At 38.3% G+C, this 24,341-nt stretch overlaps 1 protein-coding gene across 1 annotated transcript in view; it reads left to right on the top strand.

The window, feature by feature from the left end:
• LOC306997803 (LHFPL tetraspan subfamily member 6 protein) overlaps positions 1-16,025 on the top strand; it is a 67,761-nt gene extending 51,736 nt beyond the window's left edge. Inside the window, exons 3-4 of the mRNA XM_079611295.1 lie at positions 8,414-8,512; positions 15,695-16,025. Coding sequence (XP_079467421.1) covers positions 8,414-8,512; positions 15,695-15,813 — 218 coding nt within the window. The 3' untranslated portion in view covers positions 15,814-16,025. The remainder of the gene's footprint in view (positions 1-8,413; positions 8,513-15,694) is intronic.
• Positions 16,026-24,341: the final 8,316 nt, after the last annotated feature.

The following is a 24,341-nucleotide window of genomic DNA, read 5'->3' on the forward strand; positions in this document are numbered from 1 at the left end:
ACCCCCCGAATTTGGTCAGAACAAAAGTGAATGTTACTTACTTGTTCAGATGACATTTTCCGATGAAAATTCTAATGTTGACACTTTCAAAAAGTATACTCTGAGATTGCTGATGATGACAGTACAGTATCCACAGCGACGCGACAGCGACAGGTTCTCCTCAATACAGTGTGTTCATCTGCGCTGTTTCATGCCGATTTACTACCCACGCACGTAATTCCGCGAATAACTGCAATTGCAGATTTCTAACAGAGATGTCGACAAAGAGGAAAAACGACGGACTGCAGCTTTAAGTCGCCATGTCTATTTTAAGTCAGGTCTAATATAAGTCTTCATTTCTATTTTAAAACCAGTCATGTCTAACTTAAGTCAAGTCTATTTAGAATCCAGTCAAGTCTAATTCAAGTCAAGTTTATTGTTACTCCAGTCAAGTCTAATTAAAGTCAAATATCTTTCAAGTCAAATTTAAGTCGAGTTTTAGAATTTTTCTCTATCCTGTTACAATTATTTCCTTGCCCAATTTAAAAATTTGAATGTAGCCTTTAACAGCATACTAAAAATGTTTTTTTGCGACTGCATTATGATGACTATACAGTATATAAATGCACGGTTAATAAAGATTATTATTAAAGTTATTACGGTAATTAAGTTCAATCAATCAAAGATGTCCACCAACTGACAGATTTCCACAAGTGTACTGCTCACCTTTAAGTTCAACCAATGGCAACTAGTCTAGGGTGTGTGCTTTTCACATTTCCTCTTAAAACCTTAAACCCTGCTGTTTGGTATTATGATCATGTAATTTAATATTGAATTACTTGCAGGCATGTAAGAGGCAGGGTGGCTTGCTTTCAGGCCAGACTGAATGAATGGCACTTAGAGAGATAATCACAGAGCGTGCGCACGCATTAACTGCAGGCTCATTATGACCCACTCAGAGGCGGATATTGAATGCTTCTTTAATGGACAACACTAATGGCAGCCTGTAATGGACTGGTTTTACACTCCCGGCGATCGATGTCTTCTCAAATGCAGGCGTCTGATCTTAATAGAAGGTGAGAGATTGTCATAGATTTGGGATGGATAGCGAGGGATTGTTTGTGTTGACCCTTGACACACGGGTGGACGCCTGTTGCAGAAGTCTTTTTCATATCATCTCACCCACATCCACCTGCTTGTCAACAATCCCAATCTACTGGTTGCCATGCCAGCTTGTTTCACCGATACATGCCGATATCTGATTTCACAGAGAGTTTGTTTCTGGATATAAAAATGCTCTTGTTTTAAATTATGTGTGCCAAATTTCATAACTTTCCCGCCAACGATTTTAATAGGTGTCTACGCACTTTCAGAAAAAAGAAGACAATACGACATGCCACCATGCCAGGGAGTGTCAGACCAACTGCAGCAACTGAGCAATTAAAGACATTTTAAGCGGATTTTAGGCAAATGGCTGAAAAATCATAAAAACAAATCAGAGATACAACCCTGAATAGTCATTTTGGCATCATACCTCAACTTTGCTGCTGCCGTATATGAAAACGGTTTCGTCCATCAACACGAAATCCATAACTTTCAGATTTTAGGCAAATGGTAGCCTGGCAAGCCAGACCCACATTAAGATGTTAGGTCTGGTAACTCACCATTGGGATGGCTCAATCCGAGGGGCGGGATAAACGGGATAAACGGTTGTCTTTCAAATTCCCTCTGCACGCGATAGGATAGCGCTACAACCAACCAGAGCAACGAACAAGGTGCCATAGTCCGAACACATCTTCCTTTTTTAAGAATGACTTAAGTGCCGTTCTTTGCTCTTTTTTCAAAGAAAAGCTTAACTCCAAGTCTTCCAGAGTCGTGGCCAAAGCCGATTCGAAAGACCGCTGTTCGCCAGCAGCAGCAGCCATTCTTTGTTTTCAAGTAGCAGGGAAAAGTCGCAACCCGCCCACCAACTCTATACACGATGTGACTGGCCTGACTAGAGTTTTTTTTTTTCCAGCTCGAAAGCCAACGGAGAGTTGCTAGACTACCCTGGCTGCTGCTAGGGTGTGTCTAGATTTCTAGGCTAGGCAAATTGCTGAAAAATCATAAAAACACATCAGAGATAAAGCCTGAATAGTCATTTTGGCATCATACCTCAAATTTGCTGCTGCCGTATGTGGAAACGGTTTCGTCCATCAACATGAAATCCTTATCTTTTAGTCGGCGCGCTCTAGATATGATACGATTCGATTTTGGTGAAAATCGGACAAACGGTCTATAAGGAGTTAGAAAAGGTAGGTATTGAATGAAAATAAAGATGGCGGACAGGACGTTTGGCTGACTATGGCAAAATTGGTATATATGTTTCCGGCATAACCCAAGGAATATATTAAGACCAGTGTCATTACAATAGGCACATTTATTCAGAAGTTATTCGCATTTTTGGAAATTTTGTTATCCCTCAGTATAATGCAATATCATAAAACTAAAAAGACATTCTGTCACGGTAGGAAGCCAGACCTGGAGAGATTGTTCATTTGTACAAGTGCACAATAAAGTGTAACAAGTGTTTTACACCTCCACACCTGCCATCAGCAACATCAGTCACTAAAACAGAGCTGTAGATTTCCATTGAGTAACTCATTTTCATTCCCGTGCTTCTCAAAACCAAAGCACCTCTTGTTGCATGTCAAAACCTCTCTGAAATAGATGGAATTCATTACAGCACATTTACGCTGGTTTAAAACGCAACGCTTTTCACCTCAAACAAGTAATTGCAGGCACATCTGGGACACTGACGTGAGGTGAATCATCAATGCACTCGCAGGGCTTTCGTTTGCGCCTGTCATTGAAGTCGAAAAACAGACGTAAAGAGGTCACAAAGTTTGATGAAACAGAAAGACAAGACACATCATAGCCCAGTTTTTTCGAGAGCAACTTCGGAGGCCCGTGAACAAGAGCTTCTGATAGCTGGCGCTCAGATCCTCCTCCTCCCTGTGGTTTCTTGGCACATCAATAAAGTTGCTGTTTCCATTCTTGGTAATCTCCACCCACCCTCTGTCCCTCCTCTACCCATCTCAGTCTTTCAATAATCCACATATAGGAAGTGTGGAGGATAGGATTATACTTCTGGAGAAAAAAAACACTTAATGAAATGCAATCAAATAAAGATGAAAAATGACAGACTGCATGTGGTCGGCGCTACTTTTAACACATGCCTTGAGGGGAGACTGTTTCTATAGTCATTTTAATTTAGATCAAGTGTCCTGCTGGTTGCTTAACAGATAGGTGACTTGAAACTGAGTTGGAATCAAGAATTGATCATCCAGGATTCAGACAAATACCATTGACATTTATAGACTGAAGTCGTGTCTGAGAACATTCGTTTTGAGATCCAGAGGTTTTTAGACCAAAGCCTCGAGATCAAGACTCCAAACTCAGCTCGTCTTAGCCAATATACACAATAAAGCGACAAACAATCAGTGATTTCTTCCATACAATTCTTTCATTTTAGTTAGAAAAGTTACAGGGGATTTTTGAACGAGCCTGTTTCTGAGGTGTCTTGCGTAGCCCCGCCCTCCTTGGCGTTTCATTGGTCCATGTTCTGATTGGCTGTGATAGTGTTGCATTTTCACTGTCATTGTGGACAGAATTGACATTGTATTGCATCTTGTCGTGTTTTAAACAAAAGCATTTTTCAATTTTTCAATAAAGGAATAGTTCACTTATGAATGAAAATTCTGTCATCATTTACTCAAATTTAAGTTGTTTCAAACCTGTACAAATTTCATTCTTCTGCTGAACACAAAGGAAGATATTTTGAATATCTGTCAAAGTAGATAGAAATATATTTTGGTAACTGTCGGTAACCAGATCCCATTGAATTCCATAGTAGGAAAAAAAAATACTATGGAAGTCCAGCAACTGTTTGGTTTCCGACATTATTCAAAATATCTTCTTTTGTGTTCAGCAGAAGAAAGAAATGTATTGCATTTGGAACAACACAAGTCGACACCGTTATGACTAAAAGTTTGCTAAGAAGTATTTCCAACTAAAGCAAGGCGGTATTTGAGTGTGGTCAAGCATATCCATAGCAGACTGGTGGGAGTGGCCTTGTACGGCATCATGCCCAGTGCATTATGGGTATTGAAGTTTTCCTACCTGTTTGGCAAAAGGGAAGACAACTGCCTTTTTTCTCTGTTTTCTCTTGTCAGGTAGGACAGATATTTTTTTTAAATCCTGCCGTTTTAGTTTTTTTCTTGCGGTTTCCCACCTCAGATCTTGAGATGATTAGCCATGTTGCCTCACCTCCAGCTCCCGTGGAGAGTTCGCACAGGAGCACCATCATTATTTGTCACACGTTCTCATTTGAATCAATAAGTAATATGCATCATTAACATTTTTGCAATGGAAGACAATTCCTGACTGAAGTGCACGAACAAAGGGAAGAAAATGAAAAGATAAAAGACAGGAGCAAACCTTTGATCAACAGGCAATGAAACCTTTTCTCCGTTTCTCCTTGTCATCCTGCCACAGCTGAGGAATAGGATGAGAAGAACAGTCTTTTGTTGTTCTGCACTTCCTGTTTTCCTTTACCTTCTGTTTCATAAAACTGATTTATTTAAACATTTTCCCAAGTGAATAAACAGAATAAATCGGAACATAATAATTGGATTTTTTTTTTTGCTCACTATTTAAACTCAAATATGTTTTATGCTACTAATAAATAAAAATAAAATGAAGGACGGATGGATAACAGAAACACAATTTTCTGACTATGCTAATTAGCTGTATTATATGTCTCTCAGTGCTAAAAATGAGGACAACACCCACTTTATGATTAATGAAGACCTAAAAAATCCCTCATTCTGCATTCCTTTAATTTTTTAGGACGGTGGAGGCTGTACCCCTTTTGTTTTTACTTTTGAGTGCTGCGGGGCATTTCAAGCTGATTACACGCCTCTTTATCTCTTGACATTACTGACGACTTGAAAGAGAATTTATGATTTTGTTTAATATTCAGCAGGAATACATTAGCGTCACAACATGGGCTGCTGGCAAACACATTTGTGCCTCTGCTGCAGAGAAGATTATATAAATTCAAACTTGTAAAATAGAGATTTCTGCTGCGCTAAAAGTTTTAGTGGCGCTAAACGTAAAATATACAAGCTTGACTTTCTTTTGGATGATTTTGTACGATTAACACTTAATAGAGATTTCAGCTGAGCTAAAAGTTTTAGTGACACTAAACGTATAAATCTACAAGCTTGACTTTCTTTTGGATGATTTTGTACGATTAACACTTAATAGAGATTTCAGCTGAGCTAAAAGTTTTAGTGACACTAAACGTAAAAATCTACAAGCTTGACTTTCTTTTGGATGATTTTGCATGATGAACACTTATTAAAGGAGATAGATTTTTTCATGCACTAAAATATAAGTGATATAACATTGATTTTCAATGTCAAACTCATGCTATAGGCTGTTGTTGGTGGTTACTAATGTGGACGGAGTGGTTATGTGGCATGTACACAAGTCCAAATCTTTTTTATATATTAATATAAATATGATAACAATATGAAGAAACATCTGTTTGACACAGATTTGAAACAAACAGAAGAGCATTCAATGTGAACAGGTGTAAGTATCAAAAACATTTTGTTAAAAATAAAGCATTAAAAAAAACTTCAGCTAGTTGCCAAGTCAAAACTTCTCATTTTCATTTAGTTTAACTGGTACTAAAATAACTAATAACTAAAATTGAATAAAATTAACTAAAATTAATAAAAAATATACAGACATAAAATAAAAACAAAACTCATCATCCGCACCAAAGTTTTTTGACATTAAATTTTCAAAGCCGCACCCGCCCGCCATCCGCTGATTGTTTTGCGGTCTATGGACGATGCAATGCTCTGCTGATGTGAGCCGAGAGAAAGCCCTTGTCTGTTCTAGAAAGGATGCAGCAAAGATATTTAATGCTAATGTATGAGGCATGGGCCTACGCTGAGTTTCATTCATTTATGATGAGATGCGCTCCAGTTAACAATGCAATGCAAGTGAACGCGGCGCGCCGGCGCCTCCATGTCACGGTTATTATCTGCTATATCTGCTTTTTATTTATTAAATACATGCAATTGGTTGATGAAACATTTATTAAAATTAAGATACAATTTATACAAAACAAAATTCACTTTAAAGAAAGGCTTTCTACAAAGCCAAACTTAATGAAGTGATAAAAATAATGTCTGACGATTCTAACAAAACTTAAGTGGTAAAAACCATGTCTCCCGATATATTGCGCATCTTATGATCCTATCTTTTATTACAATTGTTTTTGAGCTAAAATGTAATACAATGTAATACAATTTGATATTACAATTATAATGTAATATAATTTTCACACTGTAGCCTGTTTCTTTTATCAAACATGTTTGGGGCCAGTCAAGGGGTAATTAAACTGCACGATCAGTTATCGGTAATGATACATTGTTTATTATTGCAAATGTTTATTATTGCAAATGTCAATGTCCTCATGTGCTCCGGGACCTCCCACTTTACAAATTAAGCACTGGTTCTTCTCAAGTTGCGTGATTTGATGTATCATTCATCAAAAGTATAAGCTATATTTGTTTGTCAAAAAGTTTGTGCATCAGAAGGTCTACTACATCTACAAAAGTCATTGCGAGCCATATAAAACTGCTTTGAGTTTAAATCAAGAGTATGAAAAGCTGTCATCTTTATCTTGCAACCATACAGTTATGCATTTTTGAGGGTGTGAAATAGTTTCATTTAGAGCCTGCCTTTAAAAAACACGGGCATCAATGAGACATTAATAATTTGCACCTCCAAATGTCAAAGCACATTGTGATGATATCTTAATATACATTCCGGTGGGCTTTTATGATTTCCTCTCTCAAGTCCAGATTAATATCTCAACGTCTGTACACATATTAAAAATGAGCAGCGCAGAGAATTTGATTATCTGTGTGGTTGTGTTTGTGTGTGGGTGTGTGTGTGTGTGTGTGAGAGGACATCTCTCACCTCGCTCAAACGATGTACAGCAGCGTATAGATGAATTCCTGTCTGTTATCTCAGCCCACCGCAGTAAGTGTGTGCGGTGTGACGGGGGTAAATCATCGCGCCTCAAAGTGCTCTCTCTCTCTCTTTCTCTCTCTCTTGCCCCACTAAAACTGATAGGCATGTGAGGGGCGAATTGAAAAGGATTAAGCTAATGTGATAGAAAAGCCCCTTAGCAGAAGACCTGCGGGCCGGTATCTATCCAGAGACAGAGCTGCTGGATTCAGGGGGACTCTGTGTCAAGACCCCGGCTCATGAAATTTCAGAGAAGTGGCACTATCTTCCTGTGGCACTGGGGACCAGGCCTCAGCCCGCTAGTTTCAGCAGGGATTCAACTGATCCCAGTCCATTTTTGGTGTGATACTTGTAGAATTTATTTTGTCACTAAAGGCTGGAATAGAAATCTGGAACAGATTTTAAAACACTGGGCATCATACACTTGCCGACTTTGTAAATGATTGCAGAGAAAAGCTGTGTATCATACACTAAACACTATCAGATGCATCAGTGTTAGTGTAACGGATTACAACTAATGCGAGTAATGTAATCAGATTACTTTTTAAGTAGCTGGTAATGTAATCCATTACTTTTAAATTTACAAAAAAAATTTCGAGTTACTTTTTTCAAATAAGTAACGCAACCCAGCAAGCAATTTTGCGTTTAAAAGACGCATAACAGCCGTCCAAACACAGCCCAGACTTCTAGGCAGAATTTGGGCTGTCAGTGGAAATTGAATAGACGTCTAAACCATCGCCCAAGAATTAGACTAGTCATCAATTAGATAACAAATAAATGAAATGAGTGAAAAAAATGAAACCAAACACCTTGTAATCACTGTTGACTTTGCTTACATGATGGAATATCATACAAATATCATACATTTTGCAAGTTATTTTGGCAAAAACGACATGTAACCAAATTTAAGGTTATTTTGTCTAGAAGTGGGTTACTCATAGCTGGACTATATCGGGTCTATAGTTAACCTAGACTGGGAAATGACGGCTATTGCCTGCTGGGAAGTTACTTTGTTTTCCCTTTTATCCACTGACAGCCTGTCCTCGTGTTAAGAGAAATCGGGAGTAAGTGGAGATGTGTTGTGAGTGAACAAAAATGACTTCAGGCTGCTTACTTTAAGTTAATGGGATTTTTTCTAAGTCTTAGAAAATTATTAGCACATGTCACTTGATTTGAGTTATCACAACTGTGATTAAAGTTTAACATAGGGCTGGTACTTTGAAAAACCTTAGCAAATTGTATGCTTAGCAAGCGGCATTAATGATTGTTTGCATGTGTATAGTCTATTATACATGACATGAGTACGTTCACTCATGACTCGTTGTGTCTGTTTCTGCAGGTCTGCTCATCGGTTCAGGCTGTGCTCTATATCCTCTCGGCTGGGACAGTGAGGAGGTCCGACAGACGTGCAACAACAGCTCAGATCAGTTTGAACTTGGTACGTCCTCATGGCACCTTCACTCTGAACTTTATATACATCTTCAAACATCTACATTATTTACACAGTGATGGCATTGAACTATTAATGCACTATGTCCAACAATTTACCCTTCGCAGGGAGCTTGATTGACAGGTGATCTGACCAATCATACTTCGCCATCCGCCATTTTGTCTGACAAAGCAGTCAGGAGAGTTAGTAGATTAACATGGGAGGATTTGAACTTGAAAAACGGCGTGTACCATTGACCTTGCTTTAAGAGATCCTTTGAAAAAAAAAAAAAAAAAACTATTTTTAAAATACTATTAAAATGTACTTAAATAGGTATGTTAAAGTATGTAAATAAGTGCAGACTAAATGTAATGTTGTTAACTGCATACTAGTTGCAATACAATATAAATGTATTATAGTTTAAATTTATATTAAATGCAATTAGCTGAACTTTAGAGTTCTTTTTTGACCCACTTAAGTATGGTTTAAGTATATATTTATTTTAAAATTACTTCTATTGTCTTTGAAACATGGTTATTGTGTACTTTAAATTAGTATTTTGTATTTAACAAGTATTTTGCATGTGCTTTAGTATGTTCAACACATTAAAATAAGTGTACTTTTTTTAAGCATAACAAAATGTTATTTGATATCATAATCCCTCAGTTTCACAGACAAGGCTTAAACCTAGTCCTAGACTACAATGCATGTTTGAGCTGTTTTAACTGAACACAACTTGCACTGAGATATCTTAAAATATGTCAGTGGCATTGTTTTATCTCAAGATGCACATCAGTAATGTTTTTTTTTTCTTCTAAGGCACGTTTATAAAAGCTACTTAAATGTCTTAATTGAACTAAGGCCTGATCGTGGCTTAATCTAAGCCCTCTCTGTGAAACCAGGCCATAGATTTAAAATGTATTTTAAAGTAAAACTTTTAATTAGAAATTATTACAAAGAACACTTTTTAAAAGTGTACTTAAGAGTGTTAAGGAACAGTCATGGAAGTGTACTCTCTTAAAGTACGCTTAAGTGGCCTTTTATTTAATTAATATTATATTATTTGTACGTTTAAAAAAAATATATACTTAAAATAAAATCTGAGTAAAATAATATAAAACTTGAAGTACACTACAAGCGCACATTAAAGTGCAATTCTTTTTCACAAGGTATAGTTCACTCAAAAATGTGCTGCCTGTTTGCACCCATCAGATTAAAATTGTGCATTCAATTGCTTTAAACAGTAACAGCACAGCTCTCTTCAACAGGCCGCATAGTTTTGAGGCATCATTCATGTTCAAAGTATGAGCGATAGTTAGAGTGATTCTTACCTTAGCAAACAACACTAAATGCTGCAACAAACTACTGTATGAGTCACCAGGAACATGAAAAGGATAGAATACAAATGACCGTTGATTCAAGTACTCACACTTGTAGAGAGCTTGTTTAGCATTCAGCGCCCAAACTATAATACAAATGACAGACTGTGTCTGCATTAGGAAAATCCCAGACCTCGGCTGTTTGTCAGAAGGAATATTTTTCATAATAAAAAAACAATATCGAGTTGCTATTGCAACAGCTATTAAGAGTGAAAAGGGCTGCATGATTTCAAAGTAAGAAGCTGCATTATAGTGTAACATCAAGTGGGTCTGGCTCAAAAGAATTGGGAGGAATTGAGAATATTTCTTTCCTGAGGTTGTCTGCTCTCACTCTGGGGAGTTTTACTATTTTAAAGGCAGCACATGATTTGAAAGCTAAGGGCAAATGCGTCAAAGTTGTTTGAAATATTTGCCGCAATGGGGGAACAAACCAATGTGGCCCAGAAGTTTTGTCTGTCTCCTTATGAGTGTCGCTTTAAATGAGATATCAAGAGGTTTTGGTCCTTTGATGTACCTGTAGAGAACCTGTAACAGTCCTTAATGAATGCCTCAGGGTCTTGCTTTCTGTCTTTCTTTCTTTTAAGTTATAGAATCTGGTCGTTTCTGTTCATTTTGTAATTTGAATTGCCTGCTAATCCACTAAGCAGCTGCAGTCTGTTTTATTCCCACCGGTCTGATGCTATGTTTAGCGTGAATGCCCTTGAACTTATATAAATGCAAATAACTGCATGGCACTCTCCAATTTTATGTAATTAATCATCATTATGATGCCACTGTTTTTCTGCCTTTAATTAGCAGCTTCATTTGTACTAATAAAATATTCAACACTTCACTGATTTTAGAAGCCATGTTCATTTGACTTTGGCATGAATGCTAAAAACTTTATATGTTGTTCCTAGATGTACTAGACTAAAAGTAAAACCATAAAATCTTCATTACTCTAAATAATATATTTTTAAAAAGTATTTCAGTATTTATTTCAGTTAGTTGCCAAGGCAACATTTCTCATATCCTTTAGATTAAGTTGTTGAAGTACTAACATAAACTAAATTAAAACTAAAAACTAAAATGTCTTAGGTTGCGTATGCATCCCCTGAGAAGGGGAACAAGACGCTGTGTTTTGTAAAGATGCTATGGGGATCACAAGACCATCACAAGACCAGTGTCTGAGGAACATGTAAACAAAGGTCAATTGTCATCATTGGATAATACAGATGGATAGATAGCAGTCCATGACGTCACATGCGGAGCGCTGAGTATAAAAGAGTGGAGACGCGCATGCAGGCCCGATGTCTTGTTCCCCTTCTCAGGGAACCGGGTTGCAACCTAACACCATGTCATAACCAGACGCGACAACGCGATACACGATATAAGGTATATTTTTTTATGTTAATCAGAGGTTTTGTCCTTACCAGCCACGACTGCGACGCGCGATGATTCTATCAAGCCGCACAAGCCCTGAAAAGTGAAGACCGGTGACTGGTCCTAGTAGAGGTTATAAACCCCAACTCCCCATGTTATTTAACGGCACGTGAGACCAACTAAACAATTAAATTACACTTCAAATATCTTTCTTCCAAAGTCTTTCTTCTGTCATTTACAGTAGTTATTATCACGTGATGTAAGTTCAAGTGTTTGTTTTTAAAATAAGTTTGTTTTTATTAAGTTATTTGATGCGGTGGTGTGACGTCATGATTGACAGCTGTGATTGACACGTTCTCTGAGCGAAGTAGTCACTGAAGCACCAACATACTTTTTTTGGGGATCTTCGGAGGACTGAGGAGATTGGAGCTATAAATTTAATATCTAAATTTCTATAATTAATTTAAAAAAGTGCAGGACTGTACATGCGATTGATTCTGCGAGAGTGAGGGCGGGGCCTTGATTTTGTGGCTTTACTTCCTGCTCACTACTGCGCAAACTCAGGTCCTGAGATCGCTACTGCGCAGACTCAGGTCCCGAGATCGCTACTGCGCAGACTCAGGTCCCGAGATCGCTAGTGCGCAGACTCAGGTACCGAGATCGCTACTGCGCAGACTCAGGTCACAAGATGTCAGCGCCATATCGGGACACTGGCGGCATCACTTCTCACCAATGGAAGAGAGCAAAGGGGTGTCGTCCTTCTTTTTTTACAGTCTATGGTCCTAACCAGACGCGACACTGCGATACACGATAAAAGTTATCTTTATAAGAACATTCAAACTGTGAAGAAACAAGTGTACTCTATGACAAATATTGTTTTAGTAACCCGTCTGTTCTGATTGGCTGTGGGTTTTTGTCACATCTCCTGGTCGTGTCACGTCTGGTGTGGACAGAAAAATTGCTTGTCGCTGGAATCTTATCGTATCACATCTGGTTAGGACACGGTGTGAGACGTTTCCTTTCAAAGTGGAACTTCGCTGCTGCATCTGGTATTGGCGCTATGGGGAACTAATACCCACTATCCCATGCTGAGGAAATGCCTGCCTCACTAGACTGTGAATATGCACATATGCAACATAGAGGGCATAGCATTGTGGCGAGCAGTCGTCAACAATCGCATTCAGTCGCATCTGAACTGCGTTACAAGCATAAATTGACTTTACAGACTACCCAGCCAGAGACAAAAGCCTGTCAGCGCCCATTTGACTCATATAGTGGCACTACTCCCTAGGCAAATATACTAGGGAAAGATCCCCACTAGGAAAGCTACTATGCTCAACAGCAAGGGAAGTTCCTGGCTGTTACACCTTCCTCTCTCCCTTCTGGAACATCCCTCAGCCCTATATGGCCTCAAGAGCAGGGCTCTAAAAGGAAAATACTCAACCTAACCTCAGCTCTATCAGGCACACCTTACCAGTATTTGACAATGTTCTTAGGTAGCAGCCTACCGCAGGGGAGGATCAACTAAATTTGAATGACCCTAGGGTGATTAGGGAAGAATAGCTCATACCCTGACTTGAGTAAAGGCACTTCTCCAGGACTCACTATAGTTAATGGTTAAACTATAGAACTACTGCTACAATGATAAGGGGGGACACCATTAGTTATCCACCTCTACTCATTGGTTTGTAACACTGATCATTCCTATAAAGCACTCCACCAAAGGGGAGCATATATCCCTTCTTCCAGACCCAACAACAGTTGGGGAGGGAGGTAAGCGAAACAGAGGGACTTTTGTGAATTTCCCATTATAGGTCAATTCACTTAGCTCTACCCTAAGGGTACTTGAGCAGCCTACTAAAGTGACCATGCAAGGTGGTAAAATCCTCAGTAATTAGCACCTCCCTTCGGTATTGCCACTGATCCAAGGGGTAGTGTGCATCTTTACTCCGGAGAAGGTCTGTGATGAGGTTCAAGGGTTGTTGGCAGGAAGAAGACGGAGTCGGCGTGACTGGGACTCGTACTTTATTACAACAAATTCAACAAATAAAACAAACGCGCGCACACAGCGCTTTCACCGTACCCTCGCTACAGCACTCTCACAAGATGCACAGGATCACTCTTTCCGCTGGGTCAGCTCCCGAACTCTTTCCACTCAGATGCACACTCTTTCCACTCAGATGCACACTCTTTCCACGGCCGGGGCAAACTCTTTCCACTAAAATCATCCTGTGCTGCGTACGAGTCCTCAGTCCTTCTCTCTCCCCCACTCTCCGTTGACAGCGGCTTATAACCGGTCTCTCCACGCCAATTACTGCAACAAGACACAGGTGTTCGTCATTTGCACTTGACCTACTTACGTACCGCTCGCCTCCTTTCTCTCTCTCCCGTTACAGACCGCGCTGAACCACGCCCCCCTCGCCACAAGGACATAATGGAGTTTGCCCAATAACTCTCATCACCTATGTTCTGAACCCCAAGGAAGCCACAGGGGATCCTAGGCCCCACTTGGTTGATTTCATGGTGTTTCACAGGCCTGGATTTCAAAGGCATGTCTTGCCTCTGCATATGCCTTGCCATGAGCCCCATGGTGGTAAGCAGAGGAGACAGGTTTATTTGATAACATCCACCTCTGTTTTAATTTCCCTTGCTTTTATTTTGTGATTATGGCAATTCAAAGTGCTTTACAGAAATGAATTAAAATAGTGCATGGAATGTGCTATATCAGTAAACTTGCATTGCCTTGCCTTGCCATGGGTGGAGCTTCCCACAGTGAATGCATTCACAATAAATGCATTCAGCATCCTTGAGATCCGAACGCGCTCTGTGCAAGTGCAAGATTCTTATCTCTCTAGAGAACCCAACCAATAACAGAGCCCTTACTGAGAATGCATCAGCATGAGTTCCTCCAACTTCTTTGAGCGCTGAATGCGCTCCATGCAAACACTAGATTTGTATCTCTCTAAGGGGAATCAAGTGATAAGAGAGCCCCTTACTGAGAATGCATCGACATGAGTTCCTCCAACTCCCTCGAGAGCTGAACGCGCTTCATGCAAACACTAGATTTGTATCTGTCTAAGGGGAATCAAGCAATAACAGCAGCGACATGAGTTCCTCCAACTCCCTCGAGAGCCGAACGCGCTCCATGCAAACATCAAGCGTAGCGTCAGTTCTGGCAGGTCACGTTAGTCAAGCTCGCATCAGCTGATTCACATCTACCTATAGGAATACGACGCCTATCACTGTATACATATATAAACTCCTTCAGTATTATCAACAGCTATCACGTTTCTCAGGAGCGAATTACCCTCCTCCATCCCCAGCTCCTCCTCTCCTCAGTCAGGATTTGGCATTCTGATTCCCCTTGAATCAGAATAAATTCTCGAGCTATGTTGTACTTTAAAATCTTAAATTAATGATATCTGCATTCATTCATGTTGGTTCTGTTCTGTTCTGTTTACCCTAAGGGGGGTTATTGCTGCTCTCCCTGCTCTTATCCATGCTAGGCTGCATGGATGCGCAGGGAGTTCTCGCCCAGAACGGAACCATACCGCCAATCCCAACTGTACGCTAATTGTCAATCGTATTTGACGATAGTGGTCCTGACAGAAACTAGATTCTTATCTCTCTAGAGAGAATCAAGCAATAACAGAGCCTTTACTGAGACATGAGTTCCTCCAACTTTCTCAAGCGCCGCACGTGCTCTGTGCAAATGCTAGATTTGTATCCCTTGGGAGAAAATCAAGTAAGAACAGAGCTTCTTACCGCAAATGCAACAAAAAGCATGTTCAGCTTCCTCGAACGATCCAACCAGCTCTTAGCTTACACGCGCATACAAACAAGCGGCTCCTGAAGACAAAAAAAGCTGATGACGTGTAACTCAGGTGCCCTTTTATACTCATGAGCGCTCTATGTGTGACGTCATGGACTGCCGTTTGCAAATTATTATTGGCTTTATTAAAAAAACATATAGAACAAACAAACAAATAAAACTTACAAAAACACAAAACTAAATCACTAAAATTTTAGCTACATTCAAAATAAAAATAGAAAATAGAACAATAAAATAAACTGTAATAAAATAAACTGTAATAGTATATCAATGATACTAAAATTGCGTTGGTGCACTGAACTCTGTATGTTCCAAGGAAACAGGAGTTATTTTTTGTGTCTGGAGCAACTTGCTCAAAATTATAGTATACTTAAAACTGTTAATGCTATAAGGTTTGAGAGACTTTAGGGATATTAACAATCTCTGAATTAGTGTGCCAAATTTGACAACTTTAAACCATATTTAATTTTTCTATAATCTAAGTAAAGAAAAATCTTTGTCACATACCATTTCTTAATAAACATCATCCATCACACATATGATCCCTTCATTCTTTGTCATTTAAAGCTTTCAGAAGTTCACTAATGCCCACACTCTTTGTCTCGGTCTTGTCTTCAGGCTCTTGTCAGATCGGCTGGGCATATTACTGCACCGGGGCGGGCGCCGCCTCCGCCATGTTGCTGTGCACTTGGCTCGCTTGTTTCGCAGGGAAGAAACAAAAGCAATATCCGTACTAGAAGAACCGACCTCAACTACAGCCTGGACCACAGTAGGATGGATGCCTTAGACTCAGTGGAGACGTGCTCTGCGGCCCAAGGCATGATGGCTTTCCTCAATTACTGCAACTCCGACTCATAAAGACTCATAATGCTCATACGGACATTTTTGTGATTGATATGAGCATGCACTTTTCAAAGAGACGTGATTTTTGACAGTACTTCCTCTGCTCTCTAAAAAACTAGAGAGTGTTTAACAAAAAGGACCAATTATTGTTTTGTTTTTTATCACTGTTATGAATTTCACAGGCGTGCTTATTTCTTTTTTCTCTTTCTCTGGAATTGATATTGTAAAAGTAAGCTTTGGTTCAAGTGTAAAACATGGGTAACAGTTTACATGAAGTCTGTATATATAATGTATTAGTAATATTATGCCCAATAGTTAGATAGATAGATACAGTAGATATAGTAGACAGATAAAATTAATAAAAAGTAAAGTAAAAGTGTTGTACTGGTTATGCTGCCATGGACAGTGGTGAAATATAAATTAGCCACCATTATAAAATATTTTATCTGAATAAAATATTCTGTAGAGCCATGTTATAAAATGTATATATTTTTTATGTAAAGATATAAAATTGCAATGTGTGTTATAAGGAATAAAGATTTATAATGCTTTAAAAAATACCTTCATACATATATTATAAATACAGACTTCATGTATGCTTGAGATATATTTATCATTATTGTGGTGTGTTTATATTTACATATCCATTGTGAATTGCAATAATATTCATGGTTAATATCTCTATATTACCTTTTTTGTTTTAAAGCTTGATCATTTTTATATAAATGTATGCTAGATATATAGAGTACAATATATGTTCTTCAACATGTTTTATCTTGTTGACATATTGTGTTAAAAAGATGACAAGGAGAAGTCATTGCTTATTTGATTACATTTTTGTTTGTGAATAAAAGCTGCGTATCTACATTTTGGTTTTTATGTTTTTTATATATAAATAGTAAACTATAAGTATGATTTTATGAAATAATGCAGGATGACAGCTTCAATAGAAGTAAATACCATTGATTAACAACCTCGTTACTGAAGGTAGGTATTTCTTAAAGGTTTATAAGTTATAGTTAAAATTAGTTTATAGAGAAAAATGAATGGAGATTTTAATTCCAGGACCCGACTGTTGCACTCTTTACACAATTCGAACATTACATTTAGCATTGCAACATAACAACATGACACAAAAGCTTGTGCTTTCTGTTTTTTTGCATAATGTTAATTGCATTTTAAGTAATTAACTCCAAAATCATCAGGTCTATTAACGAGAGAGCAACTCGTGACAACAATCATGGAAAGAATGTGTTTTTACTTGTTAGTAATGTATTTGCAGTCCGTGGTTCTGTTGATGACATATGAATAACTTTAGTGTGATGTATTTATCAAGCATAACAACACAACACACACACACACACACACACACACACACACACACACACACACACACACACACACACACACACACACACACACACACACACACACACACACACACACACACACACACACAACTCCAAACTAACACCAAGTATAATTAAAGTCCCCCTGTAGTCAAAAATGTTATTCCTTAAAACTCATCTTTGATTACCAAAATTACATATTTTAATGTTTTTTCCTTGGATTTTTTTTCCTGATTCCTTAAAATAGGCTTGAATGTAACTCGTACTCTACCCTTGCCTCATTTACGTAGTACGCGGTTCTATGAATATGCAAATGAGCCCCGCCTCCACTCACTCACACCAGCTCAGAGATCCACTCGGTGACGATCACTCGTTGACCTGATTGGTTACAAGGTAGTGTGTGACGTCAGAAACACCAGCGATTTCAAACCACGTTTTTGAGACTGTCTTTGGTTCACTGCAGTTTTAAGGAGAAAATACTCCGAAATGCTGTTGACTTATGATTTTGTACATGGTTTGTCTTAAAGCACATTAAAAACAACATTAAAAACACCACATAGACATATAAGCAACATTAAAAGCTTGAGTTTCACCACAGGGGGACTTTAACAAGTGTGCCAGTAAATATGAAGTGTGGCATACTGGCAGAATCCATGCTATGATGTATTCAAAGACCATTGTCATGGGTTTTTTATGGGCTTCTTGAAGCTTTGAAACATTTGCGTATCAATTCCTTGTCTAGACAAAATTCCAAAATGAACAGGATGGCCTCATCATTGAAACCCAAAGAAAATATTGCCCACACTACATTAAACCTAAGTCCACAAATGAACCTGCATTAGTTCTTGTGAGGGTTTGGGTGTTTACTCATTAGCACCAGCTACAACCATTTTTCATACGGAATATGCAACGTTGTACACACCATTTGCATAATGATACATATTAAAAGTCAATATGAAATGGCATTTGCAAGCACTTCTATGATCTGACAGTTCAGAATGAAAATATGAAGAAGGGAAAAAAAGTAGGTTGAGACATAGTATCCATCAGGAATTAATTAGATGGTTGTTACATTTAATGAAATATTGCAATATCAAACATTTTCTTTTGAACAACGTGCAGCGTTAAAAAAAAGCGATTGTTTTTTTTATAATGCCTGTAAAACAAATATCTTTCACGTGACTCTTATATCAGGTGTTAACGAAAGTCGAATGATACATGTGGTGTTTATAATAATTCATACCCTGAACTGGCTCACTCATTAGTGAGGCATGAAGCTGCTCCTGTGATCTGTTCCCATAATGAGAATACCCATGATACCTTACACACACCGAGGAAACCTCCGGGTCTCTTTCATTCTCACTTCTAAGAGCTCCTGTCCGTTTGGTGCTAAGTGTCTCTCATTTCTGTGTAAGATCTTTTTCTCCCATTGATATTGCTGGAGATTGTTGGAGGTTTGAGGTGCACAGCATGACACATTGGGGTCAAGTGAACAGAGCATTTCTCTCCTCCATTATCTCAGCTTGACATCTCACCACTGGCAGTCAGAGAAGGTATAGGCCTACAGCAAAAAGACTGTTTGATATTGTTACAGCCATTATACGCAACAGTTCACTGAACACATTACTATTATTAGCTCTAACATGTGAGAGAGATGTGAGAAAGGGATTTCTGATGCTAATACATTGATAATAAATACCCATGGGCTAAAGATCCTTGATTCTGATTGGTCAATAGCTGTGTTTTATTCATGATAAAACACGGCTATGACCGCTTCACCCAATGGTTCTATGTATCACTACACAACACCCCTAGCAACCACTCTTAGCAACATAAACACATGTTTGATCTCATAGTTCATTGAAGCTATAGTCAAGTATTGTGAGAGATCGAGTAAGAGAGTGTACCTGCATTTACAGTCGACATGGCATTTTCCTTCAGATCAGTCCTTTATTCATAATAAAAAAATCTGTTTGAATGTCCGCTGCGATATCTTGTCCTTTTAACAGGGGTTTTCCCGTGCCCATAGAAGTCATCTGTCAGTTGCGTCTTCCTTCTCCGTGATCACAAGTTTGAGTCCTTTCAACGTAAAAGTCTTCTCTACTGACTGACTCACTCATAAACAGTCTTTACCGCCATCTATTGGCGAAATAATGTATGTAACTTCTGTTGCTGTTTACGGTCATGGGACTATTTTTTCCAGCGGAAGGAAGGCTTTTAGTGATTTTACTTCATGAAAGTTGCATACATTTTTGGCTTTCATTGTAGACCTACTCCGCTTTGCGTCGTGACTAATGCTGCGTTCACAACAAACACTTTTACGCTTGAACATTTTGAATGCATTCACGCATCCAAAGTGAAATGGCTCCTGGTTGGTTAACGTGGCGCTAACCAACTGCGTCAATTCGCGCGAACTGGACGCGCGTTTGATGCGAATTCGCGTCTACCGCGCAGCGCTAAACACCTCATTCGCGCCTACCGCGCAGCGCTAAACGCCTCACTCGCGCCGCAGGACCTCCAGACGTGCGTAAACGCGTCTTTACATTGACTTAACATTGAAATCACTCGCGCCAGACGCTCTATTCGCGTTTGTTGTGAACGCAGCATAACAACGCCCTTCAGCTGTGACTTATTCACGATACAGCATGGCCTCTCGTACCTTATTACCTCACTTTTGATTCCCATTTAAATTCACTGAGCAATGGTAAAGCCAGACTTGTGAACAAACTTTTACATTTTATATACAATATGTAATGTTTAATAATAATGATGTTAACAATAATAATGTTTAAAATAAGTTAAAAGTCAAATCAAATCAAATTTATTTGCAAATTGATTGAGTAAATGATTCAATGACTTCGTTCCTGAATGAATTGGCGTTTTAAATGAATCAGTTGGGTGAATGATTCAATGGCTATCTCATTGCTGAATGAATCGGTGCTTTTGAACGAATCTGTCAATTGAGTCACCTGTCGCCACCTACTGGTGTAATGATGTAAGATGCAGAAAGAGTCATTGGAAAATCCCCACCTCAAACTGTCTGTCTGGAACGCACAAACAGACAAGCGTAGTGATACAAACTAGCAAACTAGTCACATTGCTGTTGGACTATAGAGTGCATCAGTGTATGCCCACGTTTCAGACTGCCTTGGTTTTGGATTTTTTTTTTTTCATTAATTTTTTTCCTGGGAATGTATAAAAAGTCTTAGATAAACGGTTTTAAGCCATGGATCAAACCAACCAGCTACGATGTGAATCACAATATTACAAATGACGATATGAAGCAAAACTAAATATTTTAAAATCTAACAAAAAGACGTATAGGCTACACTACGGTACTTAACGGCTATTAGGAGGAAAAGAACCGGAAATATATGGGACGCAGAATATCATAGAGACTTGAGGTGCACTCTTTAAATTTTGGGTACCACCTAGCAACCACAATTATCACCCAAGCAACCACATAGCAGGACCTGTCAAACACTCACAACACTCTAGTAAAGTGTCAGCGATAATCACATGTTTTGCAGAAATTGTAAATATCAGGTTTAATGGCTGCTACGCCTCAGGCTGGATGCGTGCTTTCATGACACCTATAAAGCCTGGTTCATGGTTCCCTGAAGGAGTAAGATATTGTTTGTAATAAATCATTGATTACCTTCATAATCTTTAATCAAAATGTCTTCCCCTCCCTCTTGCAGCTCTTCTCTTCTCTGATGTGTGGCAACCTGTCACTCACGTGAGATCCACCAATAGCAAACTACAACCATCCAACTAACCAATCAATTCCTGATGGACAAAATCTAGCCCCGCCCTACATGTGTTCTTATTCGAGAAGCCGTTTTATAGATATAGATATCAGATATACGTCACTCACAACAGGGGGGGGAAAGACTATCGTTTCAAGGCGACTTGAAGCTTTGAAACGTTTGCGTATCAATTCCTTGTCTAGCCAAAATTGCTACATGAACGTTTTTTCCCCCTATTACATTATGATTTGTATTTGCATGGATCATTTTGGAATATAAAATAAGCAATATAATAACACTATATTGACATTTACTTCGTTTCATACAGTTTTGCCCTTCACAAGCTCACGATAACAATCTCAAAACCATATATTTTGTGTTTTCCCATATATTTTGTTGACATTTCGAAAATCTCTCAAGATTCAGAATTCAGTGTGTTGTTTATATATAGACGTGTTATGTTGAAAGTAGATGTAAAGGACATCTACAGTATCTCCTGCTTCAGCTCGTTCTCCAAACACAGCCTTGAGTCTTTGAGAGCAGCATTTGAGAGATGTGTGGATATATGACATCTGTCTGCAAACACAGCTATGTGTACAGGACACCTCCGAGAGTCACTCCAGTGTCACACCACAAACCTGCTTAAAGGATTAACCAATGAGTCAATCTAAACAGACTCGCTTATGTGCATCAAAGTGCATTAATTACATGTATTATTGGTGGGAAATCAATGTAGTGTGTATGTGATCAGACTGAGACTATAGCGTTCACATTTAGTCACGAAAGCCAGCTGAAAAAAGACTTATCATCACATTTAAATCCAGAGGCCTTTCCCAGCGGGATATAGCCAGTAAACTAATGGGTCGGCGATGACATTAATGGCGTGCGGTAATGACTACACAGGAGCTCAATGAGTGGTCTATCTCAAACCATAAAATAACTGTGTGGGTGGATGAGGTTCAGTGAAATGGAAATTAGGGGTTAACTGAAGGATACGGCAGCTAATTTCAGAATGGCGGGAATTCATATTTCTTTATGATCGCAGTGGGGGTCTACTTTTTTTTTTAGAGCACTGGAGTAAGCATTTTTCATCAAATATTAATAAACTATTTTATAATTTTCGTCATGTACACATTTTAAGGGGATGCAATACAGTTATTGATTTCAATGGTTTCATAATTGCTTATTAATACATACAATTTTTATCAGACTGTGTTGATTCTATCTATCTATCTATCTATCTATCTATCTATCTATCTATCTATCTATCTATCTATCTATCTATCTATCTCTCTCTCTCTCTCTCTCTCTCTCTCATTTGTTTAATTCAGTGTCTGGATGCTGAAGAACGACAAGCTGAGGAAGGACTTGTACTGTAAGTATGCACATTAAGCTTATTTTGTCACACACTAACCCGCTCTCTGTCATTATAATAAGTTTTAGCATAGGAGAGCATTGACAATGGCATGGAAGTGTTAAACTGTCTGAATGCACACTGTATATTTACTAAATTCCTCTCCTGCCATCTAGTGGCTAAACATGAGACCATCAATGGGAGGTCCATTCAGGGGCGGTCTGGATAACCAAACTTGGATCCTCTATCTCTTACTTAGGCCTATTTATTGACTTTTTAAAAACGGTGAAAACATACAAAGTTTTTCTCGCTGCAGTTCCTCCTCTTCCTCTTCATTCAGTTGTTTTGTCTTGTGGCTGTTCTCAGAGCTCTGAAGCAGTCAGGACCAGGAGAGAGAAGAAGAGAGAGAGAGGAGGAAAACCACATGAAGAGAAGAGCGTTTCTAATCATTTTAATAACTACTGTGAGCATGGCTATCATATATGTTCCATTTACTATCACACGATTGTTTATCATTCTAACAAACCAATATATTCATAAACTTTGGAGCTGGTTTGATTTGTTATAGCCTACTGGCTGGTTTTGTTCAGCCTGTTCTTTATCTGCACCATACTAAACTCTCCTGCCTTTGATTTGACCATCCTCATATAATTATTTAATGAAGTAATGATTCGTAATGAATCAAATAATATTACACAAAATTACTAAGTCACTTTTTTTCTGATTTATTGCTTTTTCATGCTATTATGTTTCATGATGTTCCCTTTGCAGTGTAAACATTTTACTATCCTCCGTGCATAACTGCATAACTAATAGTTATTTTATTTACAAACATATTTAAGTTTATTCTGCACTCTTTTATTTATTTTATTAGTAAGATGTAGGTATTTTCCACATATATTTTACTATGTTTAAATAATATCATTAACATATTGATAGTCTATACCACGCATTTAGCATTTTTAGCACTTTAGAGATGCACAGATGAATGCCATGCATAAAGGTAAATGTAGGAATCAACAGGGGTTAATTCAGGATAATCAAGCTTTTAATGTTGTTTATGTCTATGTGGTGTTTTTAATATGCTTTAAGTCAACAGCATGGCTGAGTATTTTCTCCTTAAAACTGCAGTGAACCAAAGACAGTCTCAAAAACATGGTTTGAAATCGCAGGTGTTTCTGACGTCACAAACTACCTTGTAACCAAACAGGTCAAAGAGTGATCGCCAACGAGCGGATCTCTGAGCTGGGGTGAGTGAGTGGAGGCGGGGCTCATTTGCATATTCATAGAACCACGTACTAAATGAGGCAAGGGTAGAATAAGAGTTATATGCAAGCCTATTTTAAAGGCATGAGGCATTTTCTTTCACATGAAAAAAACATTTAGATTTTGGTGATAAAAGATGAGTTTTATTGGATACAATTATTGACTACAGGGGGACTTTAAGATTTAGTCAGTCAAACAGTTTTGAGGTTAATTGAGGTTACTCTAATTTTCTGAGTCTCTGGAAAATAGCAATCGCTATATATAGAAAGTCATATATACAATGGCTTGAGGGTGAGTAAATCATGGGGTAATTTTCATTTCAAAGTGAACTACTCCTTTTTTTTTTAAGGAAAAAAAATAGACCTTTGAGGAAGGATGCCTTTAAACTTTAAAATATTAAAACAAGTGAAAATGATGTTATCATTTAATCTCTATTAAAGAGGAATTATTATGCTTTTTTACATTTTCAACTCAGTGTGTAATGTTGCTGTTTGAGAATGAAAAAGGTCTACAAAGTTAGAAGCACCAAGTCACTCCAAAGAGAGTTGTTCTGTATATCAATAAAACAGTTTCTGAACATCATCATTCGCACATTCTGGTCATCGATTGTAGTCTTGAGGGGTATTTTTTCTGGGAACTTCACGTCACAATATCCCTCAATTAAACAATTCCTAAGGCATGCGCAAAAATATGGGTCAAGGCCT

Source organism: Phoxinus phoxinus (genome assembly GCF_949152265.1).
Source record: "Phoxinus phoxinus genome assembly, chromosome: 4".
In the NCBI taxonomy this organism is placed as follows: domain Eukaryota; kingdom Metazoa; phylum Chordata; class Actinopteri; order Cypriniformes; family Leuciscidae; genus Phoxinus; species Phoxinus phoxinus.